At 41.2% G+C, this 22,513-nt stretch overlaps 2 protein-coding genes across 4 annotated transcripts in view; one reads left to right on the forward strand and one right to left on the reverse strand.

Annotated features, from left to right (window-relative positions):
• The window catches only part of EXTL3 (exostosin like glycosyltransferase 3), a 146,182-nt gene extending 141,542 nt beyond the window's left edge, over nt 1-4,640 (forward strand). For both annotated transcript variants that reach the window (XM_058164807.1, XM_058164808.1), the window contains exons 5-7: nt 165-309; nt 982-1,110; nt 1,199-4,640. In XM_058164807.1, coding sequence (XP_058020790.1) covers nt 165-309; nt 982-1,110; nt 1,199-1,408 — 484 coding nt within the window. In that variant the 3' untranslated portion in view covers nt 1,409-4,640. The remainder of the gene's footprint in view (nt 1-164; nt 310-981; nt 1,111-1,198) is intronic.
• Nucleotides 4,641-11,424: 6,784 nt separating this feature from the next.
• INTS9 (integrator complex subunit 9) overlaps nt 11,425-22,513 on the reverse strand; it is an 86,382-nt gene continuing 75,293 nt past the window's right edge. The window contains exons 14-16 of one of the 2 annotated variants that reach the window (XM_058164810.1): nt 17,088-17,186; nt 14,955-15,092; nt 11,425-14,258 (exon numbers count right to left, since the gene is read on the reverse strand). In XM_058164810.1, coding sequence (XP_058020793.1) covers nt 14,082-14,258; nt 14,955-15,092; nt 17,088-17,186 — 414 coding nt within the window. In that variant the 3' untranslated portion in view covers nt 11,425-14,081. The remainder of the gene's footprint in view (nt 14,259-14,954; nt 15,093-17,087; nt 17,187-22,513) is intronic. The other variant, XM_058164809.1, reaches the window with a different exon arrangement.

Here is a 22,513-nt window from a genome sequence, read left to right on the forward strand (position 1 = left end):
CTAGAAAGTGGGGGTGGAGGAACTAAAGTTTAAAATCTAAATGTGTAATGTAGACAACTCAATAATAGTAATCATGCACTAGCAAACATCTCTCAGTTTCTTGTCTCTCCAGCATGTTCCACCTCTTCTCTGCCTGCTTTCAGTTATTTTGTTTGTCTTTGTAGGGTCTGGAGAGAAGCTCGGGATCGCATTGTAGGATTCCCTGGGAGGTACCATGCATGGGACATCCCTCACCAGTCCTGGCTCTACAATTCCAATTACTCCTGTGAACTGTCCATGGTGCTGACGGGTGCTGCTTTTTTCCACAAAGTAAGTGGCAAATCCTTAGCGAGAACTGTATATCATGATGACTTAGGCCAAACCTTGCTCTAATGAGGAAAACTGCAAGATTGCTAGTTGTGGAGAATTTAAGTTTTTCTTCAGTTTTCCAAAGCAAGTGTAGTCTGGAAATAATGATATCAATCTGTGACCAGGAGCATTTCTATGTGCTGTGCAAGTATGTTTGGCTTTGTTGTTGTTGGACGTAAAGGAGGACAGCTGCTAATAATCTCTATGTTACTGTTCCCTATCAAGGGCCACATTTTATTGTATGACCATTTTGACCAGTCAAAATCCTGGCTTTGGGCTGAATAGGGATATTTGCTCATTGGGATTATTGAACTTGAGTCATAAATTGCCTATTGAATCTCTGATTCCTGCCTTATAGCCACACTCATTCAAGTTCTGTTGTTCCAGTGAGAAGATGTATCTAGAGATAATAAATTCATTTTTCCACTTTTGGTGATATCACTTTGCCTCTTAAAGAGCACATATGTTAGCTGTCATAAAAACTTTATTATACGTGTGTATCTCGATTAAAGGGTAAAGTTAGTATGCTTATCTAATGTCATCGGATAAAAGATTTTGCTTCTGCTTCTTCAGTAATATTTTCGTACTTTTGGCCCTTTTTAAATGTATGCTCGTTTTTCCTTCTGCTTGTAGTACTACGCCTACCTGTATTCTTATGTGATGCCACAGGCCATCCGTGATATGGTAGATGAATATATCAACTGTGAGGATATTGCCATGAACTTCCTGGTTTCTCATATTACTAGGAAACCACCAATCAAGGTCAGTGCTTGCCGAAATATTGAGAAAGGTAGTTTTTCCCAAGAACTTGAATATAATATGATCATGTTTCCTGCTCTCTTGTGCCCAGGTGACTTCCCGGTGGACTTTCCGTTGCCCTGGCTGTCCTCAGGCACTCTCTCACGATGACTCCCATTTTCATGAGCGGCACAAATGCATCAACTTCTTCGTCAAAGTCTATGGCTACATGCCCTTGCTGTATACGCAGTTCCGTGTTGACTCAGTCCTCTTCAAGACCCGGTTACCACATGACAAGACTAAATGTTTCAAATTTATCTAAGCAGAAGACAGAGCTGTGGATGTCTGGAACTGGCCTATGGACAAGGCAGAAAGGTCAATGAACTGGGGGACAGTTGCCCCTTTCTGTTTATATTGGGACAGAAGCCCTGCCAGAACTGTATGGCACAGGACTCCGTTGAACGAGACAGCTTTGACTCACTTATTCAGAAAAAATAAAAGACTTTCTTTAGATCCCCAGTAAGTTGTTTCACCAAGGGTATAACTGGGGTTTTAAAAATATTAATTATTATTTAAAATGAAAGAGTTTTAGATATGCCTTTTAAGACCTTTTGGGACCGGGGGCGGGGAGTATAATTTGATTTTCTTTTCTTCCCAGCCTAATGATTCTTGGAGGGTAGCAGAGACCTAAGAAATTCCTGTATTCCTTAGTGAGCAAGTTATGCAGTTGGGAAAGTTGGATTTGGTCACCAGAGGCTCATAACCGCTTGCTCTTTGATCTAATGTGCTTCAGTTCTGGATTTCACAGAGGAAATTACGTATTCTCTCCACCCGGAATCCCAGATCTCCTCTGTTTCCCTTAGTAGCTCCAAGGAGCTCATTGCTATGGTCAAGCTTTTTCCTTTTTGTTCTCTCTCACTGACCTTGTTGTAAAGCAAGGTCATCCCAGAACGCTGCCTGTCCTGTGTGCCTGCTGATGGATTATCTCACAACAACACCACAGTGACTTCCTGTCTGTGCTCCCAATTCACGGCTGCTGCCGTTGCCTCAGAGGAAAGATAGCTGGAACCCCCTTTTCTACTTTTCCTTCCCACATCCTAGATGCTGCTTTTTCTGCCATTAACCAAGTTCTGTTCCACTGTCTCCCTGGCCTTGGAAGATCTGATTCAGCTCAGAGGTCTTGATTGACAGGTTATTTATTGATTCTGTTTTCATGCCAAGTTTCCTTATGGTTAACTGGACCATGGTTTTATTCAATTGACCCAATTTTCTGGGTTTGCATGACATAACTGAAACACAGACTAACTGCGCAGGCTGAGTTTGGCCAGCATGGGAATCTAAACTGATGGCTTGCTAGTTTGTATTTCAATGTGTCATGTGAATACAGCCATAAAATACGGACAACTATGTTACTTATGAGCATAGTGCCAACAGAACAGCAGGCTAAAAGGAGCAGATAAGTCTCAAAGATGAGTGAGATCTTTGTGAACGCCCTTTGGATGAGGACTTGTAGTGAATCTGCCATAATTCTACATCTCCTGCATCTGCAGATATTTTCTGTCCCCTGTCTTCCTTTTATGTGGTCGTGGGCCTGTTGCGTTCAAGACAAAGAGATGGTTCTGGCTTGCTAATGGAATTTGTATCGATTCCAATCTCCGGGATCAATTCTGCATACATAGGCATGAACTGAACAGGTTTCTGTGGCCTAGTTTCTTAGCCCTTTTCCTCCTGGTATCCCCTTTTCATTTTAACTACATTCATAGCCGTTGTTAAAACATTCTGGAAATTCCTTGTTGGCAATGTGTGAGTGAGTCTCAACTTATGTATAAGCTGCATTTTTTTCTACCTTTGTTTTTTGTGCCTAGATCTTTCACACCCCAAATTGCTAATTTTCAAAACGGTCCATTCCAGTACACTCTTTCCCAACGTAGGCCACTAGTAAACAGTTTTGGAGCAACTGAGAAATGGGTGTAGTAGCTGCTGTCATTTTTAAACCCCTAACCTTAATTGAGTCTTCACTTCAGCTGTTTCTTTTCATTTGTGGAAAGATAATAATAAATTATTCGGATTCCTATAGCATCTATAAAAAGTTGACACTCCTGTAACCAATGATTCTGAGGGAATATAATTTCTATGTGCCTCTCCCCCATGGACCATTTGGTAATGCCAAAACTTCTGTAGAGTTGCACTGCTTATTTGTAGTTTAGCTGTATTGAATGTTACCATATTTGGGCAGTTTTAATTATACCCATTTCCTTATTTCTCCTTTTAACATTTACTCTAAATTACAAAAGCTCACAGTTATCAGTCCTATCACAGTCTTAAGGAATGGCCAATCCTAGGTAAATACAGTATATAGTCTCTCATTTGCATGAGAATAGCACAGACCTGCCCTTGATAAAGTAACAGAACTGCTCTCCGTGGTGCTGATCATTCCTCATGAAGTGGGTCCTTGCCCCACATTTAGACTGCAGTTATTTAGTGATGCTGCTGAACTCATAGGTGGTTGAATGTCCCCCGAAGAAAAGGCAAAAAGGAAGGGCAAGTTGGAAGTATTTTATCAATCATGCTTGATTTAAGTTGAGTTTGACTGGCCTGTTGTGACCTCTCTTTTACACATTTAGGTTTGCATGCCTAAATGTATTCAGGGCATTATACTCAATTTAAACTAAGCCTTTTGGGGGTGAAGGTAGCTATGTGTTGATGGTATTTTGTCTTATTCTGACTCTTGCTACATGCTCAGAAAATTACTTCCTGGTAAATATGTGGTTGATCCCATTTTCCAGAACTGAGCAATGCATTTGCTTACCCAGTTCTTTCAAGCATCAATTTTGAGTTGAGATTGTATTTTTTTTCTTTAGCTTGGAGTGTTTACGCTACAACAGGAGTCCTTCCATCTTTGTGATATAACTTGCAATTATTCCAAGTTGTTCCCCTCAATAGATAGGGCTATCCTGATTGTCCATAGTAAGCTGTCATGCTTCCAGATCTCTATCATGTATGAGGAAACCCAGATTACAACCCTAATATGCTTCAAAGACATAAGCAAGCAGCATCTGTTCATTTATAAAGTTTATAACAGACATACCCTCTTGTGGCTTTTAAGTATCTACTGATGATGGATAATAACTCTAAATATCATCCCAAATATGAATTTGGAAAGGCACAGAATGTGAAGACGCTTAGATTGAATCTTACTCTACTGGATTTCATGCTTGATCTGCTGGGAGAATGAACATGTTGCTTTTTATGTATCATTCTTCCAGTGAAAATAAGAAGAAAATAAGCAATTGTATGAATTGTCCTTTTATCAGGCCTTCAAATCAATCAGAAGATCTCACCATACTTTCACCACGCATGATAAAAATTTCCAACCAATAACTCTGCTGTAGTCGATATGCTTTTCTGTCAAAATGGTGGATTTCCTTTCCTTTGAGAAGATGAGCCAACAGGATGGTTAAACAGAAGGAAAACTTCCTGTTTCATGGCATTCTGGAATGCCAACCACTGTAAATGCCCCTTCCTTTCTCCCTACTCTGCTACAGGTTTTTTTTTTTTAAAAAAAAGCTCAGTGAGCATCACATTTTAAATAATGGTTTAAGAAAAAAAAAGTGAGTCTAAAGCCTTGGGGCTCTAAAACCTTGAGCACAATACTCATGCTGAATTTTGTAAAAGAATAAAATAAACACTGAGTTTACCTTGAATGTGTCTAATTGTCAGCCATTCACAATGAAAGAAAGTTGATGATGGAAAACCTGTGTGCCATGCAGATTGAAAAGGTAATGGCCCTAAGTGCTCCATTGTCAACAGCTGACCTTTCTGGCACAGAACTGGCCATGGTGCTGAATTGAAAATCAATTAAAAACTTCCCTGAGCCATTGAACGTCTTAATTACATTTGCTTTGGTTTGTGCAACTCTTTTATTATTACTGTTACAGTGGTTGTGTTGGCTGTGGTGTTAGTGATAATGCTATTTGTGGAAATGCACAGATGTGAAAAATAAAACGTTAATTTTATATTTTAGGCAGAAGGATGAGAACTTGTATTGGATTTGGACTATTAAGGATTTGATCCATAACTCACAGTTGTATAAATCTACATGTAAAAGCCTTTATATTTTCAAATGGCAGGAGGGAAAACAGGATTCAACATCTCCTTTGATCTTTACTTGCTTCCTACATGTTTCCACTGTTCACAGAAGTGGCAGCAGTATTCCTAAGAGGATAGGGCCTTCTGTTTTACCCATATTGCAGCTGTTGGTTATTGCCAGGAACAGAGCTAGTAAAATTTGTAAAAAAAAAAAAGTAATAACCCTGTGCAGATAATAAAAGAGTTTGGTGCTTTTGGACCAATGTCTGTATTGAGTAGATTAAATGCAAATGAGACTGTAAAGCAGGGATGTCAAACTCAAGGCCCGGAGGCTGGATCTGGCCCACTGGGTGCTTAGATCTGGCCCGTGGGGTCACCTTGGAAACAGCAAAGGACTGGCCCGCGGTGCCTCTCCCAGTGAAAACGGAGCTTGTGAGGGCTGCATGCGGTCCTCCTGAGCTCCATTTTTGCTGGCAGAGGGTTAGGGTCATGACAGGCCCCGAACACGAGTGAGGTCGAACTGGCCATGCCCCCCCCCCCGGGCCTCCCAGCCCTGATGCAGCCCTCAATAAAATCAAGTTTGACACCCGTGCTGTAAAAGCACATATTCTATAGAAAGAATTCAGAAAAAATGTTTTGATTCAGGTTTTAAGGAAATACCCAAGGGAGCAATTAAAATGTGCTTTGGCCAGCAGCTTTAATGATTTAGATACAACACTATTGCTGTGTTCCATCTGATACAGCCATCTTCAGTCCTAGAGCTTACTACAAGCTGTAATTTTTTCCTGAGAACTATGATGAAGCTGAGGAGACAGGAGGAACAAATAGTCCCTTAGGACAGTGGTCACCAACTGGTGGTCCATGGACCACTGGTGGTCTGCGAGAAAATTTTGATGGTCCACAGGCAAATTGTTTGCATTTTTTCTATTGCACTAAATCAGGGGTCCTCAAACTACGGCCCCTGGGATGGATACATGCAATGAACGTTTATGTTGCTGCAGAGAGTCTCCCCCTTCAGGGAATTTTTGTGTGGGTCAGAGGGGGGCAGAAATTCCGATTTGGGGTCTGCTTCAGCCTCCTGGTGTGGGGCTTTGGGCGAAGGCTGGAGGGAAGCGCCACTGGTGGCGAAGAGCTGGAGGGCCTTGTTCCAGTGGGACTGTCTCATGGCCTGGAACTGGCTGACCATCCCAGCCCGCTGAGCTTTCAGGCGCCTATTCCTGGCCTTGCACTCCTCTGCTTGGAAAGCCTATGCTCATAGTCCTCAGTGAGGTGCTTTTGCTGAGCCTCCTTCTCGGTCAAATCCAATTTGAACTGAGCCAGCTGTTTTGCCAACTCTTTCTTGTGGCGGGTGCTTAGCTCCAACAATTGCTTCCCTCTGGGGCCCTAAGGAGCCTGAGCAGGCAGGCAAGGACTGGCTGGGAGGGAAGGGGCGAGTAGAGGCCGGTGAAGCACCCCTCAACGTGAGTGACATTGATTTGGCCACACCCACCCAGTCACATGACCACCTAGCCATGCCCCCCCCCACGGTCATTAGGCAGGTCATATTAGTGGTCCACAGGATTTAAAATTATGAATTTAATGGTCCCTGAGGTCTGAAAGGTTGGGGACCCCTGCCTTAGGAGAACTCATGTCAGACTTGTTGCCTTGGTATCAAGGGCTTTCCATCTGATGGCTATGTCTAAAGAGGGTGCAAAACATTAGTCCTGGCTAGGAAAAAGCAGTGTGCACTCAAGATTAAAAAAAATCTATCATGACTACCAATTTGTGACTTTTTTAAAAAAAAAATTCAACATTAACATGAAGCTGAACTGTGGAAGATGGTTGGGTCCTGAAAAACTAATTTCAGAAGCCTTCATTTTTTAATGTTACAGCTTTCTTTACTGCACCCTACCCTTGTTTTTAAACAAAGCTTGTATCTTAAAATGGCTCACATCAGTATTAAAAAATACATCTTGCCCTCTGGCTTAGAATCTAAAAAAGGCAAAACAGACAAGGGAGTGGAAGTGGAAGGAAATGAGAAAGTTCCTCCAGGCTAGAAACAGGTGTTAAAAGATATACGCGGGTATTCATGTTGTTCCTGCTGGATTGAGCTTCCCTTCCATCTCACTTGAATAGTGACTGCTTCAGATACGAACAATGCCCTTCCTTCCTTCCTTCTTATGGCTGAAGCTTATGCTATAACAAGGCTCTCCAATTTCTTTGAATCCTGAGCACATTTGGAATGTTAAAAGCATATTCTTCTCCTCTTTCAAACTGGCTGGTGTGAAGGGAGGATGTGTCCATTCACAAAAACAATTGCAATAGGTCAAACTAACCACAAAGCATTAATGAACAATAATGTTCACAATCATTTTTTTTCCTGCTGGGAAAGTTAATTAACTTCCAAACAAAGCACTGGATTGCCGTCACTTGCCCATTCTAATTTTTTAAAATAAAACATTTGGATTCTGTTTGTATGCTAGATGCATTCATAGATATTTTTTAAATAGTCTTGGATTATCTTGGACTTCGCAGATTCCAGCTTTTACTTTCTACAATGCTTATTTATATATAAATATTAACTTACATGGCAAAGAGCCTGGGACGTGCCCAGAGAGCCTGGTCCTATTGACTTTCATGAGAATTATTGGAGATTTCAGTGTTAATATTATTTATTACACTTAAAGAGGTTGGGCTGAGTGTTAAAGCCACTTACTCTGATTTTCAATGAACCTTGTCAGCCCCTCCCTCCTCCAGATGACCAGATCTCTAGGTGGGTGAATGAAATCATTTAAACATACCTTCGTATCTGGATCAGGGAGAGAACAATTCTAGACTGTACCATATCTAGTCTGGATTTCCATATAGATAACAGGATCTTGTGACCTTAATCAGAGCTTATTCTGATAATGGAACTAGCTTTTGGTTTGAATCACTGTGTCGATTGCATCCGTTAACTATAAATTTGCCAATCAAATTTGACTCCTGGTAATTAGTTTTGTATCCACAAATTTCCACCAGTGCTTTTGAGAATTTCTTAAAAACTCCCTGGCCTAGCCTACAACATTGGGCTTTCCAAGTATTAACTGGCTCTGGTTGGTCTTGTTTGGTTTTTTATTTCTTTTTCTTTTTGAATATTTTTTTATTTTATTCAGAGAGTTAAGGTAAAATACAAACTCCCCCCCACCAAAAGGATTTTTTTAAAACAAATATATTATCCTCCCTCAGTTGACTACTAAATGTATTGCAACAATATTGGTTTCCCCCTCCCTTGCAAAGCAGGCCCAAAATTTATAAACTACTACATCTACTTGCTGTCAGTTCGACCTGCCATCCATCTCCTATATAAATACAAAGTAGTTAACAGGTGAACCAACAACAAAGTTAAACTTCAAAGCCCTCCGTTAACAATCTTTTATTGTATTGAACTTGTAGAAAGACTACAATGGCTTCTTATCTACCATAAATCACCACAGTAATGATCTCTGATCAGTCCAGGATCAAATATTCTTGTTTGATTCTTGATAGAATAACTTTTCCTTAAGATTTTGGTTGAGAATTTTCCTAATAAATTGTATCTTATATCCCAGAATTGTAAATCTCTGTTGTCGATCCATATTCCTCAAAAAGTCCAGTCCAAATTGTTTACTAGTTATAAGACCATTCCCCACCATTACCTTTAAGTTAATGCATTGTAGACATAAACTGTTCCTTTCAAAGACAGGGGAGTAGCCACAGAAAATATTTCTCACAATAAAGAATATTAAAGAAAAAAGAAAAATTTCCATCAAAAATTTAAAAACTTAATATGTGTATATGTGTTAGTTTTTTATGCACTTTTAAAAATGTCTTTCTTGTTTGTTCTTTGTTCTTTTTTTAAAATTGGACTTTACTTTTTTTGAATTTGAATAAAATAAAAATAGATTTTAAAAAAATTAAGACCAGAGCTTTTTAGAAGTTAAAAAAATGAGAAATCTCTGTAGTGAAAACCCAATGTGAATGTAAATTCAAACAAGTCACATTCACTACCCAGAAAATGTCCAACTTCCATACAGAGAAAGCAAAAGTAATTCAGAATGGCAGAAAAAAAAGTTAAAAAACCGCAAGAGATTGGAATAAATCAGCATTCAGCCAGTTAGTTAACTTTTGAAAGAAAGAGCAAGATAAAAAATTCAAAATGTGCAGTTAAAACCAAGGCAGGCTTTAAAAAAAACCCCAAACAGCTGAAAGGAAAGATGGAAATCCAATTTTCCAATGGTTCCTTCTGGGAATTGTGATCCTCAAGATTCCTCTTCCCGGGTGACTCCACAGTCATCCATGTGTTGGGTGGTTCCTAACTGTTCCCATTCAGATCTAGGGAGCAGGCTACCAAAGAACCAATATTGGCAGCAAATTCAGCTGTTTGTTGGCAAGAGAAACAAATCTCCCTACCGCTCAGCATGCCAAATTAGGGGAAGTTTTATTTGGCTTTTTCAAAATATACAAGGTTGTCTTAAGTATTGCTACTTGGTATATTACTCAAATTAACTGTACACTATTAAATCAGTTTTAACATTTCTTGCATGCAAAAGCATTGGGTAAATCCAGAAAATGAGTGAATTCAGTAACCAGATTAATTGCATTGGTTCATTAATAAAGAATATATGTAGTTCAAGGCTAAGCAATTGAGTTCTTGATTTTCTCTGAGCTTGGTTATCTGCAAATTTATATACTGGGTTGTTGTCCTGCAGTAACATCAACAACCTAATCAAGCCCATCTCAGCCAAAACTGTCAAGGCAAGACATATGTATTATATGTATTGACAGTCGTGGTTGGGGTGAGCTTGATTAGATTGTTGATGTTACTGCAGGACAACAACCCAGTAAGAGAACACCAAGAATCCAATAATAGTATTGTCTCAATGCAGCCAAATAATGGCATTATGGAAGACCAGGGTGCTCGGATGCAGTCTTAAGACCCTGTCTCTTAGGGGACATGCAGAAAGTGACTGGTTCAAAGCAGGTTTAATCTTCTCTACCAGGCGTGCTAGCGGGTGTAGTGCTTTACATTTCCATTCAGAATAAAATGTCATCATTTGCCTGTTTGATAAAAACCAGTAAGAGCAGGGATGGGATCCCTACCAGTTTAACAACCGGTTCTCTAAGCGCACGCTTCACACACACTCTCTCACTACGCTCGTGCGCCAGACACGCCCTGTGCATGCGTGCACAGTTTGGAGAAAACTCACTTTCTGCATTGCTGCCAGCAAGGAAAACAGCTGAGGCATGGCAAGCCACTCTGCCGTGCCGATCAGCTGGGCTTCGGAAACGGAAATATAGGTGAGTATAACGCAGGGGCAGGCGGGTGGACCCACTTCAAAACTGGAGTGAACCGGTTTGCTAACGTCTGAAAATCGGAGCTAACGGTTCTCCCGAACCGGTCTGAACCAGTAGAATCCCACCACTGAGTAAGAGGTACACTCTGTCAAGGAAAAAAGAGGAGTCTTAAAATCCACAAAAACTTTAGCCCAATCTACTTCACAGGCCAATTAAAAGGGAACATTGAATGCTGTCTTGACCATCTACACAAAAGGGTGGGATATAAATCCAATACTAAATAAATTCCTTTCCTGGCTCAGGCACTGAAGATCTGCCTAGTTCTGCCACATCATTGCTAAAAGTCAAGCCACCCTGGATGTACTCCCATGATGTACTCCTGCCAGGTTTTCCTGCTAGAACGCTTTTAAGTCCACACTATGCCAAATCCAACTTCCAAATTCAGCAAAAATCAATTTCCATGCTGTTGACTGCTGTGGCATTTAAGTATAAAGATAATAGATTAAACGGCAAGAACAAGATAATGAAAAGGCTTCACAGCTAATGAAACAGTCGTGCTACGTGAAGGATGCACTCTGTGGCACTTTCAGATGTTCAAAGCACTTTAATGACTGCTAGGCAGGTATTAGAGCCTCTAATGATCTCTAGCCAAAGCTCTCACTGACTGCAGAGAGATCTGTTTTGAAGACACACAGCCTTAAAATCCTGTAATGGAAAGCTGCATTCTATAAATGTTTTATCAGCAAGGCTTCCCAATTTTGAATTGAATCCTGTCTCTTACTTTTTAAAATAGGTTGGTTTGTTGTTATTTTTTGAAGCTGCCATGGCAGAAATCTATGTTCTATATTATGCCATATGAGTATTTTTTTAAAAAAAAATAGTACTCTCTCTCTCTGCACACACAGATACACAGACACTTATATTTTTTTTCTAGTGTTTATTAGAAACGGGAGCAAAGCAACCAATTCCATGTCCAAACATTAGTTGTCTTATTCAGAATCCACCCCTAACCCTAGCCCCATCTGCATTCACATAAGGGTTAGGTGGGGTTTTTTTAAAAATTGTTTATACAGAAAACAATGTCTGCTATTCAGATGTTGTATATTTTTTGTCCTTTTCTAGCCACTGAGTAAAATCCTAGGATCCTCGTACTGCTGCCTATTGAATTTTCCTTTCATCGGTGTTGTTTTTTTATTAATACCACTAAAAACTAAAACCAGGTCTGCTTTCCCAAGATGAGGAAACGATTACAGTTTAATGGAACTGGGAGAATGAAAAGAAAAAAGACCTCACCCCAATTTGGGGGAGGGCTGACATCCATCTGCCAAACTTGAAGGAATTGCCCATTGATGGACTATAGTTTTTAAAGACAATATGGGAGGAAAATTGCAAAACCCAGCAAGATACAGTAAGAGGGCAGGTGGGGTGGGCAACAGAGCTGGTGCTGAAGCCTTTTCATTTTGTGCCTCTTGTTTATTCATTCTCCGCTGTGTTTACTAAGTAATTGCAGACTTGCTGTGGTCCCCAGTGGGAAATACGTTCCTGATTTCAGACATTGGCTTTTGTGCATTGTTTCTCGGTAGGGGAGATCTCTGGCCCCTTGCTGTTCCAATTTGTTTGCATCTGTGTTATTTCAATTTAACATAAATGTGATGGGCATGTAACCTGCATCACCAACTGTTATAAGCGATAATAGCTTTTCTTTCTCATGCTCTGTAAAGCAGTTGTCATGTCTCAGCCACAGGCAGTCAAACCTCTCTCTGTGGGCTTTACAGTACTTTGACATAAAGTGTGCCGAGGCTGTATCATAGCCTGGGGTGGGGTGGGGTGGATAATGATGGGAAAAATCCCTCAAGTCTCTTTCATTTGGGGTCAATAATAAAACTAGTGCTTAGTAGTATTCGCAGATAAGCCAAAATTTGCCCTTTCAAGAAGCAAGGAAGGAGAGGGAAAAATGGTATATTATGCAGAGTCTGTTCAGGAATGAAAAGGAGAAGATTAGCAGGTCTTAAATAGCTACCCTGGGGCCAAATTGTGACAATGGAACCTCGACAAGCAGCAACTGCTCTTTCCTTTGATCATTTAACTAAGCTTTTCATTGTAGCTGACCAGATACTCATTTTCTGCATGATTGGGCCAGGAATAGAGGAAGTAATGCAATTCACAACTCCTTCCCCAAGTGAATGTTAAAGGATTTCTTTCTCTTTTTCTCCAAAAAAGGGGGGGGGGAAGCAATAGGAGAAAGTTGTGCATTACGACTAGTCTTGTATAATAGTAATATTTCTGCCTGACCAGCTGTACCAGAAAAGGAAAGTATACTTAGGAGCACATGCTATCGTAAGTGGGACACTACTTAAGGGTAAAACTTACAACTACCATGCAAGTTCCAATGTACTTTTAAATAAAAATCATGTTTATGTTCATGATTCAAGAGCCAGGAGAGCTTGACATGAGATTATTTTCAGGGCTGTGATGGCACAGTTGTTAGAATGCAGTATTGTAGGCTAATTCTGCCAACTGCCAGCAATTTGATTCTCACTGGCTCAAGGTTGATTCAGCCTTGCATCCTTCTCAGGTCGGTAAAATGAGGACCCAGATTGTTGGGGGCAATACACTGACTCTATAAACTGCTTAGAAAGGGCTGTCAAGCACTGTGAAGCGGTATATAAGTCTCAGTGCTATTGCTTGATCTCTGAATCTAAAGACAACAAAAGTGTTCCATAATCTGAACTGGTCAAACAAGCTTCATGAGATTATGGAAGCAACTACATGAGTGACATCAGATTTGTAGAATACTAAGTAGAACACTTTTTCCACAACTCTAATCGCATGGGGAGTGGTGAACTCCTACAAAGTTTCATTGCTCCCAGATCTGATAGATGATTATCGTCTTTTGTTTTAGTTCTGACGAACAGTAGACAAATTAAGAGTATGCTTTCAAATCTGAGGTGAGGTTGGGGGAATTGGATATTTGTTCTATCGTTGATGCTACTTCCATACATGTGAAAGTCCAATGCAGCTTCTGAATAACCTTCAGCTAAGAAGTAATTTCTTAGCATTATGTTTATCGTGTATTTAAGATGAGCCATCAGTTAAAACAAAGCAGGTCTGTATTTTATTTGGGTCTGTATCAGATCGGTATAAAGAACTTCAGTATTACAAACTTTAAAAAATAAAATTAAACTTGAAACTAAATACATCTTTAACATTTATTTCTCCCCCAATTTTAGTTAATAAAAAAAAAGAACAGATGGCAGGAAAGCCTGTTCATCCACTGTTCTGGATTCTGCTGCAGTTGTAATATCAGCTAAATCCCAGCTTTTACCCTGCAGCTAATAAACAGAAGGACATTTTTATAGCAAGATATCTAGACAGAATTAATCAGGTCTCCTTAACTTTGGCTCCTATAAACAGGGGTTCTTATCATCTTCCTTTCAGGAGAGAGAATAGCACGCCTACGTGTTGCGTCTCTCACAAATCAAAGGCGTGCCACTGCAGACATGGTTTTCAAGCTTGCTCCCCCACCTTGTAACCCCAAATCCTTGGTTTAGGCGTCTCCCACTTCAGAAGGCTAAGGAGAGCAGGTCGTGTGAACTTTGGCAGGATAAAGTCTAGAATTTCTGCAGGAATTTGAGGACCAGGTCCTGCAGTTTCACCCTAAGCGACTCGTCATTCTCACACATGATGTGCGTTGAATCTTCTTCAATGCGGATTAGAGTTTCCACATCCTGGAATAGCACCAGATGCCCTTTTGGGGTATCTTCCACTTTGATGTCGCTGAAGCCGTGCTGTAGCCACCATGGAGAAGAAAAAACAACAACAATCCACCTCAAATAGGAGCTATTTAAAACCCTCCATCTGATAAGCATCTGGTTAATATTTGCCTGTGCCATATGTTGTTTAGAAATATGAATTACACCTTTACATATGTATTAAAAATAGACAAATCACCACATTTCTTCTTCTTCTTCTTTGTCCTATCTGCTTCAGTCCAACATGCAGGAGGCTCTATCACAGCCTTATCAATTTTGCATCCTTCAAGTGCGCTAGCAAAGAACTCCTGTGGTTTTTTTTTTCCTGGTTGGCACATGGCTGGCTAGAGAATTTGGCACTTGCAGCCCAATATATCTTTGAAGATGATATGGGTGGCACCAGGCTGGCAAAGTCTGCTCTTATTTTTTTAAAAAAAGGAGCAGAACTCTGGGTAATGCTATGTAAACTGATGTGGTTTGATACTCAATGGCTCCTGCTGAATTATGTGGGACGAGGTAAGCAAAAAACAAGTTAAAATTACCTCTTTCTTTTAGAAATGAGGCTCAGAAAGGATAAGGTTAATAAACCATGACCTTCGTGGCACTGACGGAATTCTTAGGAGAACAGTGAAATAAGTGCTTTAAAAATAAATGCTGATCAACAGGACCAGCTTCTTAGCATTAGATGCTTAGCCAATCTACCAGGTTTTCTCTGTTAGTATTCCCTTTTACCTTTTCCAGAGTCTGTACCAGTTGGTCTACTGGGATAGAGCCACTTAGGAGAGGTTTGGTTGGCTTGAGTTCTGGCATGTCATCCGTTATTCTCTTCCTCTTTTTGCCAGGCTGAGGCTGGGGAAGTTTTGGTGGGAGCTACCAATAAAAGAAGTTTGGAGGTGAAAAAGATAAAGAGCGTGTGCATAGCTAAAGCTCTACATGAAAACCTTCTACTATTCTGCAAGCCTCAAGTGGCCAGGTAACAGATCAGGGGTGAAATGCTTCGGGTTCAGACCGGTTCGGGCGATCTGGTAGTGATGATTGCTGGTGGTTCAGAGAACCGGTAGCAATCATCTCTGGTGGCCCTGCCCCCGCCCGCCCAGTTGCCCGCTCAAGAGGCGTGCTGGGGCCACCTTGCCTGCTGCATCCGTGCGCTGCGCTTGAAAGGGGCTGCCGCAGCCACCCTTGTCGTCGCTGGTCTCACCGTCCTCCCTCCCTGCCTGTCTGCAGACGTCTGCCTGCCCTCCTGGAGCACTGCCGTGCCGTCGCCGTTTGCATATTTCCTTCTCCTGCCGTGAAATGAAAGCGAACGGCGGCCAGCGATGGTGCTTCAGGAGGGCAGGCGGACATATTCATTATAGTTGTCAGCTGCAGACGTCTGCCTGTCCTCCCAAAGCACCACCGCGGTGAACAAAACAATCCCATTGCACCCTGCCTCCTCCTGCAGCCAAACTCACTCAGCTGTGCATGCTTTTTCCTCAAATGGGCTGTGAGTGACGGCAAGTTGGCCATGCCCATCTGGTCACAGGACCACCAAACCATGCCCACCAAGCCACGCCTACAGAACCGGTAGCAAAAACATTTAGATTTCACCACTGGAACAGATACCCTCAACTCTTCAATCAATGCAGCCAACCAAGCATTGGGGAGTCAATCTCTTATGAATGGTCAAGCCATTTAATCAAGATGGCAGTGCTCATCATATATGACATGTAGACATCTTAAGGCATATATATTTGTGGACCATATAAAAACAAGCAGTGGGCGAGGTATGGCCGATAGGCCATAGTTTGCCAACCCCTGGTCTAGGCTATAAAATCTGTCTAGAGATACATCAACAAAACTTCTTAATACTTATTTGCAGAAGGGGGCTAGTGTTTTTTTTCTCTCCTTTTTCTTTCATACATTAAATTATTTCCTTCTCCTTGCCTTCCTTTTGTTTTTTCTTCTGTCCCGCTGCCTATTTTTTCTCTTAATCCTCCCCACACCTTTCTGTCCAATCGCTGTTATCTCTCTTTCAAAGAAGCATCTAGTTAATTATTAATTTGTTTTAATTGAATATGTGCAATCGATTGCTTCATTATACACTACCATTGTTTTTAAATACTGTCTTATCTATCAGTTTTGCCCAGACTTTTTTTTTCTTTTTTGCACAATAGGCAAAATCATATTTACATATCTAAAAGCAAGTAGGTTTATCATGTAAGTTGGAGACAGAGTTCTACAGGAATATAGTAGCTAAAGAAGTAGCTTGGGGGATCTAAAATAAAAAAGGAAGAGGGGTCAGACTTGCTTATGTTTCATTGGGAGACTTCCAAAAAGAATCCCAGGTGTTGACTAGACTGGAAAATCAACAAGTTTTCATTGTGGGGGGAACGCTTTTCTAAAAAAACAAGATGAACATCAATAAAAAAACTTAAAATAAAAAAAGCTAAAAGTTTCTCTGTCGAGTTGTGTCTGATTCTGGGGCCCGGTGCTCATCTTCGTTTCTTGGCCAAGGGAGCTAGCATTATCCAAAGACAATTTCCATGGTCATATGGTCGGAGTGGCTATATGCCAAAGGTGCACAGAACACTGTTTCCTTCCCACCAAAGTGTTACCTATTAATCTACTTGCATTTGCATGCTTTTGGACTGCTAGGTGGGCAGGAACTGGGGCAGGAGTGGGAACTCACCCCACTGCGTGGAGCTCGGCTCTCAAACCTGCACTGTCAGCTCTCCAGAGGACAAGCTCAATGTCTTTAACCACTGGGCCATCGCACCTCTTTGAACAAGGCAAATCGTGCCCCTATGAACTGGCAAATCTTTGGAATCCTCCACTTCCCCCCAGCTTTCATGCATGCCCACCCCCCCAGCACTTGTCATATCATACCTGGAGCACATGCTTGTTGTCTTTAGTGTGCAAAACCGCACTAACAGTTGCCAAGGAAATACCAGGTTTCATCTCGGTGGGTACCAGTGAATCTGCAAGCTGAAGCAAAAGATGAGTTAAAAATAAGCTGGAACATTTTCCTTGATAGAGAAATACTTTAGCACAGCTGGCCTGGTAGTTTAGAAAGAAAAATTCTGAACATGAATACAATATAACTGTCTTTCCCAACACAATATCCTTCAAATGCTTGGAGATACAATTGTCAACATTCCCCAGCTAGCATGGCCAATTGCACCAGGTTTCTAAAATTACACATGACATGGTAAAAGTGGTTAGAAGGAGTTTTTCTTTTCTTCCTCATAGCTTAGGACTTGGGCAATGGTCAATAGAACTAATTAGCAGTTCTATTTAAACAATATAAGCAGCTAAAAAGAAAGAGACCTTAATATCTATGAAACTAGTTAAAAGTACAGTGATGTTCAGGTGGCCTTAAAGTATAGACTTTAACAGGTTATAAGGCTTTCTAATTGGGAATTCTAGGCATCTCTGATGTAATAGAGGATCTTCAAGATTACAATAGATGGACATTACAGAATATATTAAATATATTTGCTATACTAAAAGCTGGCTGGGAAATTCTGGGAGTTGAAGTCCTCCAGGCTTGAAGTTGCCAAGGTTAGAGACCCTTGACTTAGTGCGCTTCAAAACTTTTATAAATGACTTTAGAGGAGCTAAATGAGATGCTCAGTAAATGTACAAATTACACAAAGCTGTGGGTAGTGGTGGTGTGATTGTTATACTTTCAAAGAGATACTCAAGATTCAAAAGGATCTTGATGGACTTGAATGTTGGGCCATATCCAACAAACCGCTCCAATGTAAGAAATGTTACATTCTGCACTTTGGTAAGAAAAACTAGATCCACAAGTACAAAATAAGTGATAGTTGGCTTGGCAGTAGCACTTGTGAAAAGGAACTGGCTATCCTGGCAGATCACAGATGAAGCATGATCCAGTGGTGTGCTGCAAACGGCTAAACAGCCACATAAATCCTGGATCGTATCAAAAGACTTACAATGTAGAGATCTAATCTATGATGTGCTGGTCAGGCTTCTGCTAGAATGTTGTGTCTAGTTTTTGTTGGCACAATACAAGGAGGATGTTGAGGATCTGGAAAGATTCAGAGAAGATCAGCAAAAACAGTGAGAGGCTTTAAAACTAAATCCTATGAACTGAGTTAAAAGAACTGGGCATGTTTAGTATGAAGAAGAGAAGGCTAAAGGGACACTCGATAGCCGTCTTCTAATATTTGAAGGACTGCCATAGGGGAGAAGGTGTGAATTTATTTTTGGTAGTGTCGAAGGGTAGAAAAAAAACCACAATGGTGGAAACTTTATAGGAAGAGCTCCAAATCTACAATAAAGAAGGAAGTCTTAACTATCAGAGCTATGAAGCAGTGAAATAGTCTTTCCCTTGAGTTGTGGGTACTTCATTACTAGAGTCCCAAAGGTGCTTTCTCAAGAGGCAACTGGACTTTCCCATTTTCCTCTGAAGACATTTCTCATCCATTCTTGGAAAAACACCTTTGGGACAACCATGACCAAGATGACTGAGAATCTCCCATGTTCATTACTAGAGGTTTTTAAACAAAGTCTGGATGACATTTGGGATTATTTGAGTATTCCTGCTCTGGGAAGGGAGTTAAACTGAAAGACCTTCCAATCTTTCCAACCCATGACTCTATGAAAAAAACTTCACTAGGGAGATGTTGTTGGTTTCCTACTCCATTTGTGGATTTCCCAAGAGAAGATGGTTGGCACAAAGATGTTGAACTGAGACAGGCCCTTTCTGACCAAATTACTGCAACAAGCACATTGTTGGAACACCTGAATGACTAGGCTGGGGACTGAGCTTTCTGGAGAAAATCTGTGTGGTCATTAAGAGGCAATTTCAACGTGACAGTACATCAACCAAGCAATTCAGCTTACCTTTCTAACCTTTTCGTTGAATCTATCTGAGTCTCCATTATTTACAGATTCCTGCAGCTACACCATGCATTACAAACCATATTAGTATTCAAACTATGTATCAGAAGAAATAAAAAACATCTTCCTGACAGTATCATAAAAAAGGTGAAGGTCCTAAGCAGCAGCTGTGATGACTGTCTTCAATAAAAATGTGATGTGCCTCAGGGCCCCCAACGCACTTACACCCCAATAAATAAATCTATTAACAGCCAGGAAAAATCCTCCCTAAAGCAAGGAGAGTAAAAGACAGTTGGCTTCTTGCTTTATTTCATTTATATGGGCTGAGTTTTATTTATATATTAGATCAACAGATAGCAGGCAAATTTACCTTAGCTGCATGACTTTCCACTAATCTTCACTTTTGCCATTCCTACTACCTATCCAAGATGATACAGGGAGAAAGAGAACATAGGCCACTAAAACATGGAGCTTAACAATATTGGCCTAGGGCAGTGATGGTGAACCTTTTTGGTACTGAGTGCCAAAACTGGAATGTGTTTGCATCTGCACGCTGCCCAGCTGGTCTTTGGATTTCCAGCATGCGCATGTGCGCCGGCCAGCTAGTCTTTGCATGCACTGGAGCACCGGAAACCAAAGACCAGATGGCTGGCGCACATGCCTGTTTTTTGGCCATTTTTCGGGCCATTTTCCGGCGCCTGCAAAAACCAATTGGAAACCAGAAGAGCAGCTAGCGATAGCCCGTGTGCCCACAGAGTGGGCTCTGTGTGCCACCTCTGGCACGTGTGCCCTAGGTTCATCATCATGGGCCTACTGGCTTCAAGGCATTGCTTCCTTTTGTATGCCACTATGGAGTATGTTTAAGGAGCTGGACTACAGCAAGGCCTAGTAGTTTTCCTTGGCCACTGAAACTCACTGTGTGACTTTGCGCCAATGACTCTCTCCTGGTCCAGCCTACCTCTCAATGGTTGTTCTGGAGAAAACTAGGAAGATGAAGAATTATGTTGCCTTGAGTTCCTGGAGAAAAGATTGGATATATATCAGTGGTGAAATCTGAACCAGTTTGCTACCAATTCGCTGGCTGTGCATACGCACCAAAAGCTAGCTGCACGTTTAAAAAGCTACCGGTTCGGGTGATACGTGCAAAACGAAAGGCTTGGAAAGGTAAGTAGAACAACAAGTTGGGGATCAGCTGTGCCACACAGTTTAGCTTCGCTTGAAAGCAGGAAATCCTGCTTTCTAGCAATACTAAACTGTGCGGCACAGCTGATCTTCAGATGTAGCTTTTTTAAACTACCGGTTCGAGTGAACCGGTAGCTAACTACCAGTTCAACTGAACCAGTAGCTTTTTTTTTACTACTGGTTTGCCTGAACTGGAGCAAACCGATAGCATTTCACCCCTGATATATATCCAATCATAAATAAAAATAAGTAAGTAACCAACATTATAAAGGAGAATATGTGTAGCTCAAGGTTGAAATGAGGGGTCCTTGGCACTCTCTGAGCTTGGTTGTTTTCTTGCAGATGTTTCATTATCCATTCATCAGTTGTTACCTAGTTTGGGTAATGAAACATCTGCAAGAAAACAACCAAGCTCAGAGAGCATCAAAGTCCCCTCAATAACCAACTTTCTTCTGCCGCTAGTACTAGAAAGAAGTTTCCTGTTTCCTGTTTTTAAGAATGAAAACAAAAACCCACGTTGATTAGAGCTCTCACCAATCATCTATTAGGCCAGTTAAGGCAGAAAACATCTGGGGCTACAAAATAACCTCTCCCCCACTACCAAGGGAATCATCTTGAGATGACCCATTTTGCACCTTGGAAAAGTTTAGTGAACATGCCTCATTCCGTGTTCCAGAGACTCAAAGTGAACTCTGGGTCTCCTGAGAGTTACAATTTCTTTTCCCAGGAGAGCACATGCTGTGTTGGTAGTGAATGTTAAAGAGAAATGTAGGGGGAGAGGAGGAATGAAGAGGTCTTTCATTAAGGCAAATTGGCACCATTCAGTTCAGTGGATTCCATCCGAAGCAGCTGAATCCAGTCTCAGGAAGTTTAGCAGGCATGATTACCCCCTTTGCTTTTATTACTGAAGCAGGAAGTGTGGTGGGGAGGTTTTTCATTGAACAGCTTTTCATCCTGGATGTCATTAAAGCCATTTTGGTACTGGAGGGGCTGTAACGGGCCTCAAGGGGTTTCTTAAAACATTTAAGAAACTAAGTTGGGAGCCATCTTCACCTATTTGCAGAATTCTCATAAACCCATAGAAGTTAATTTCCCAAGGACACATTTTAAAGGACTGATGTCAAAGAAGGCAGATCCAGAACTACAGACCACGTTAGAAGGCAAAGTGACCACAACCCACCTTGAAATGATGGCACACTCATCAGGGCTCTTCCTGTCTTACTGCAAGGGCTCAGTGCCGCTGCAAATCCGGCATTACAGCCTTAGCCAAAGCCTTTATACTTGTTGTGAGCCACACTGCTTTTAATGCAAGGTTAGGGGGCATTATATCCTCCAGAAACGGAAGTTAGACTCAGCTCTATTTGAAGACTGCACTAGGTCAACGGGAGCTAAGAGACAAGTAAAGAACTTTAGTGTCTTCCAGCCCAGGGGTCTCCAACTTTGGCAACTTTAAGACTTGTGGACTTCAGCTCCCAGAATTCTTCACCCAGCCTTGCTGGCTGAGGTATTCTGGGAGTTGAAGTCCACAAGTCTTAAAGTTGCCATGGTTGGAGACCCCTGCTCCAGCCAGCACAGCCAATGGCTGGGACTGCAAAAGTAACATCAGATAGTAAGAACCCTAGAGAAGCAAGGCTGGCATTCCCAGCTGCTGATTTCTTTGATGTTTGGTTTTTTTTTAAAAAGACCTACTATAACAAACAAATCATGATTTGTATTAACAAATCATGTACATTCAGCTTTTTTGGCAAAAAACAAAAAACAAAAAACCCAACGGATGAAAGAAACAGGTCTGTGAAGCCCTACTGCTGAATATTTTGTCATCAGCACATATTTGGTTAGGTGAGGTGGGGAGGAGCTCCAAGGATTGCAGAAATCACACTGCAGGAGAGATTTTAAGAAAACCTGAGTGGGAAAGGGACAAAATTTGTTGGGTAGTATTTGCTGTGCTTAAGATCTAAACAAGGGGTGTTAAACTCATGGCATCACACACTGGCCACGCCCACACCCAGTTTAAGGAAGGCCAGAAAAGTTGCGATATGTCACGTGACGACGCGGGTTTGACACCCCTGATCTAAACAAATGAGAAATCGTCCTTGGATTTAACACCAGAGATATTAGAATCTTTCGAGCAAATTGAAATCAAAAGATTTGAGAATTAAGTGCCTGAACACGAATTGCGATCCAGAGAAACCTAACAGAATCCCTCTCTATGGGGCATCTTTATTCAACCTGTTGCCGCCGACAACAATCACAATGCTGTA

Source organism: Ahaetulla prasina, chromosome 1, assembly GCF_028640845.1.
Source record: "Ahaetulla prasina isolate Xishuangbanna chromosome 1, ASM2864084v1, whole genome shotgun sequence".
Classification (NCBI taxonomy): domain Eukaryota; kingdom Metazoa; phylum Chordata; class Lepidosauria; order Squamata; family Colubridae; genus Ahaetulla; species Ahaetulla prasina.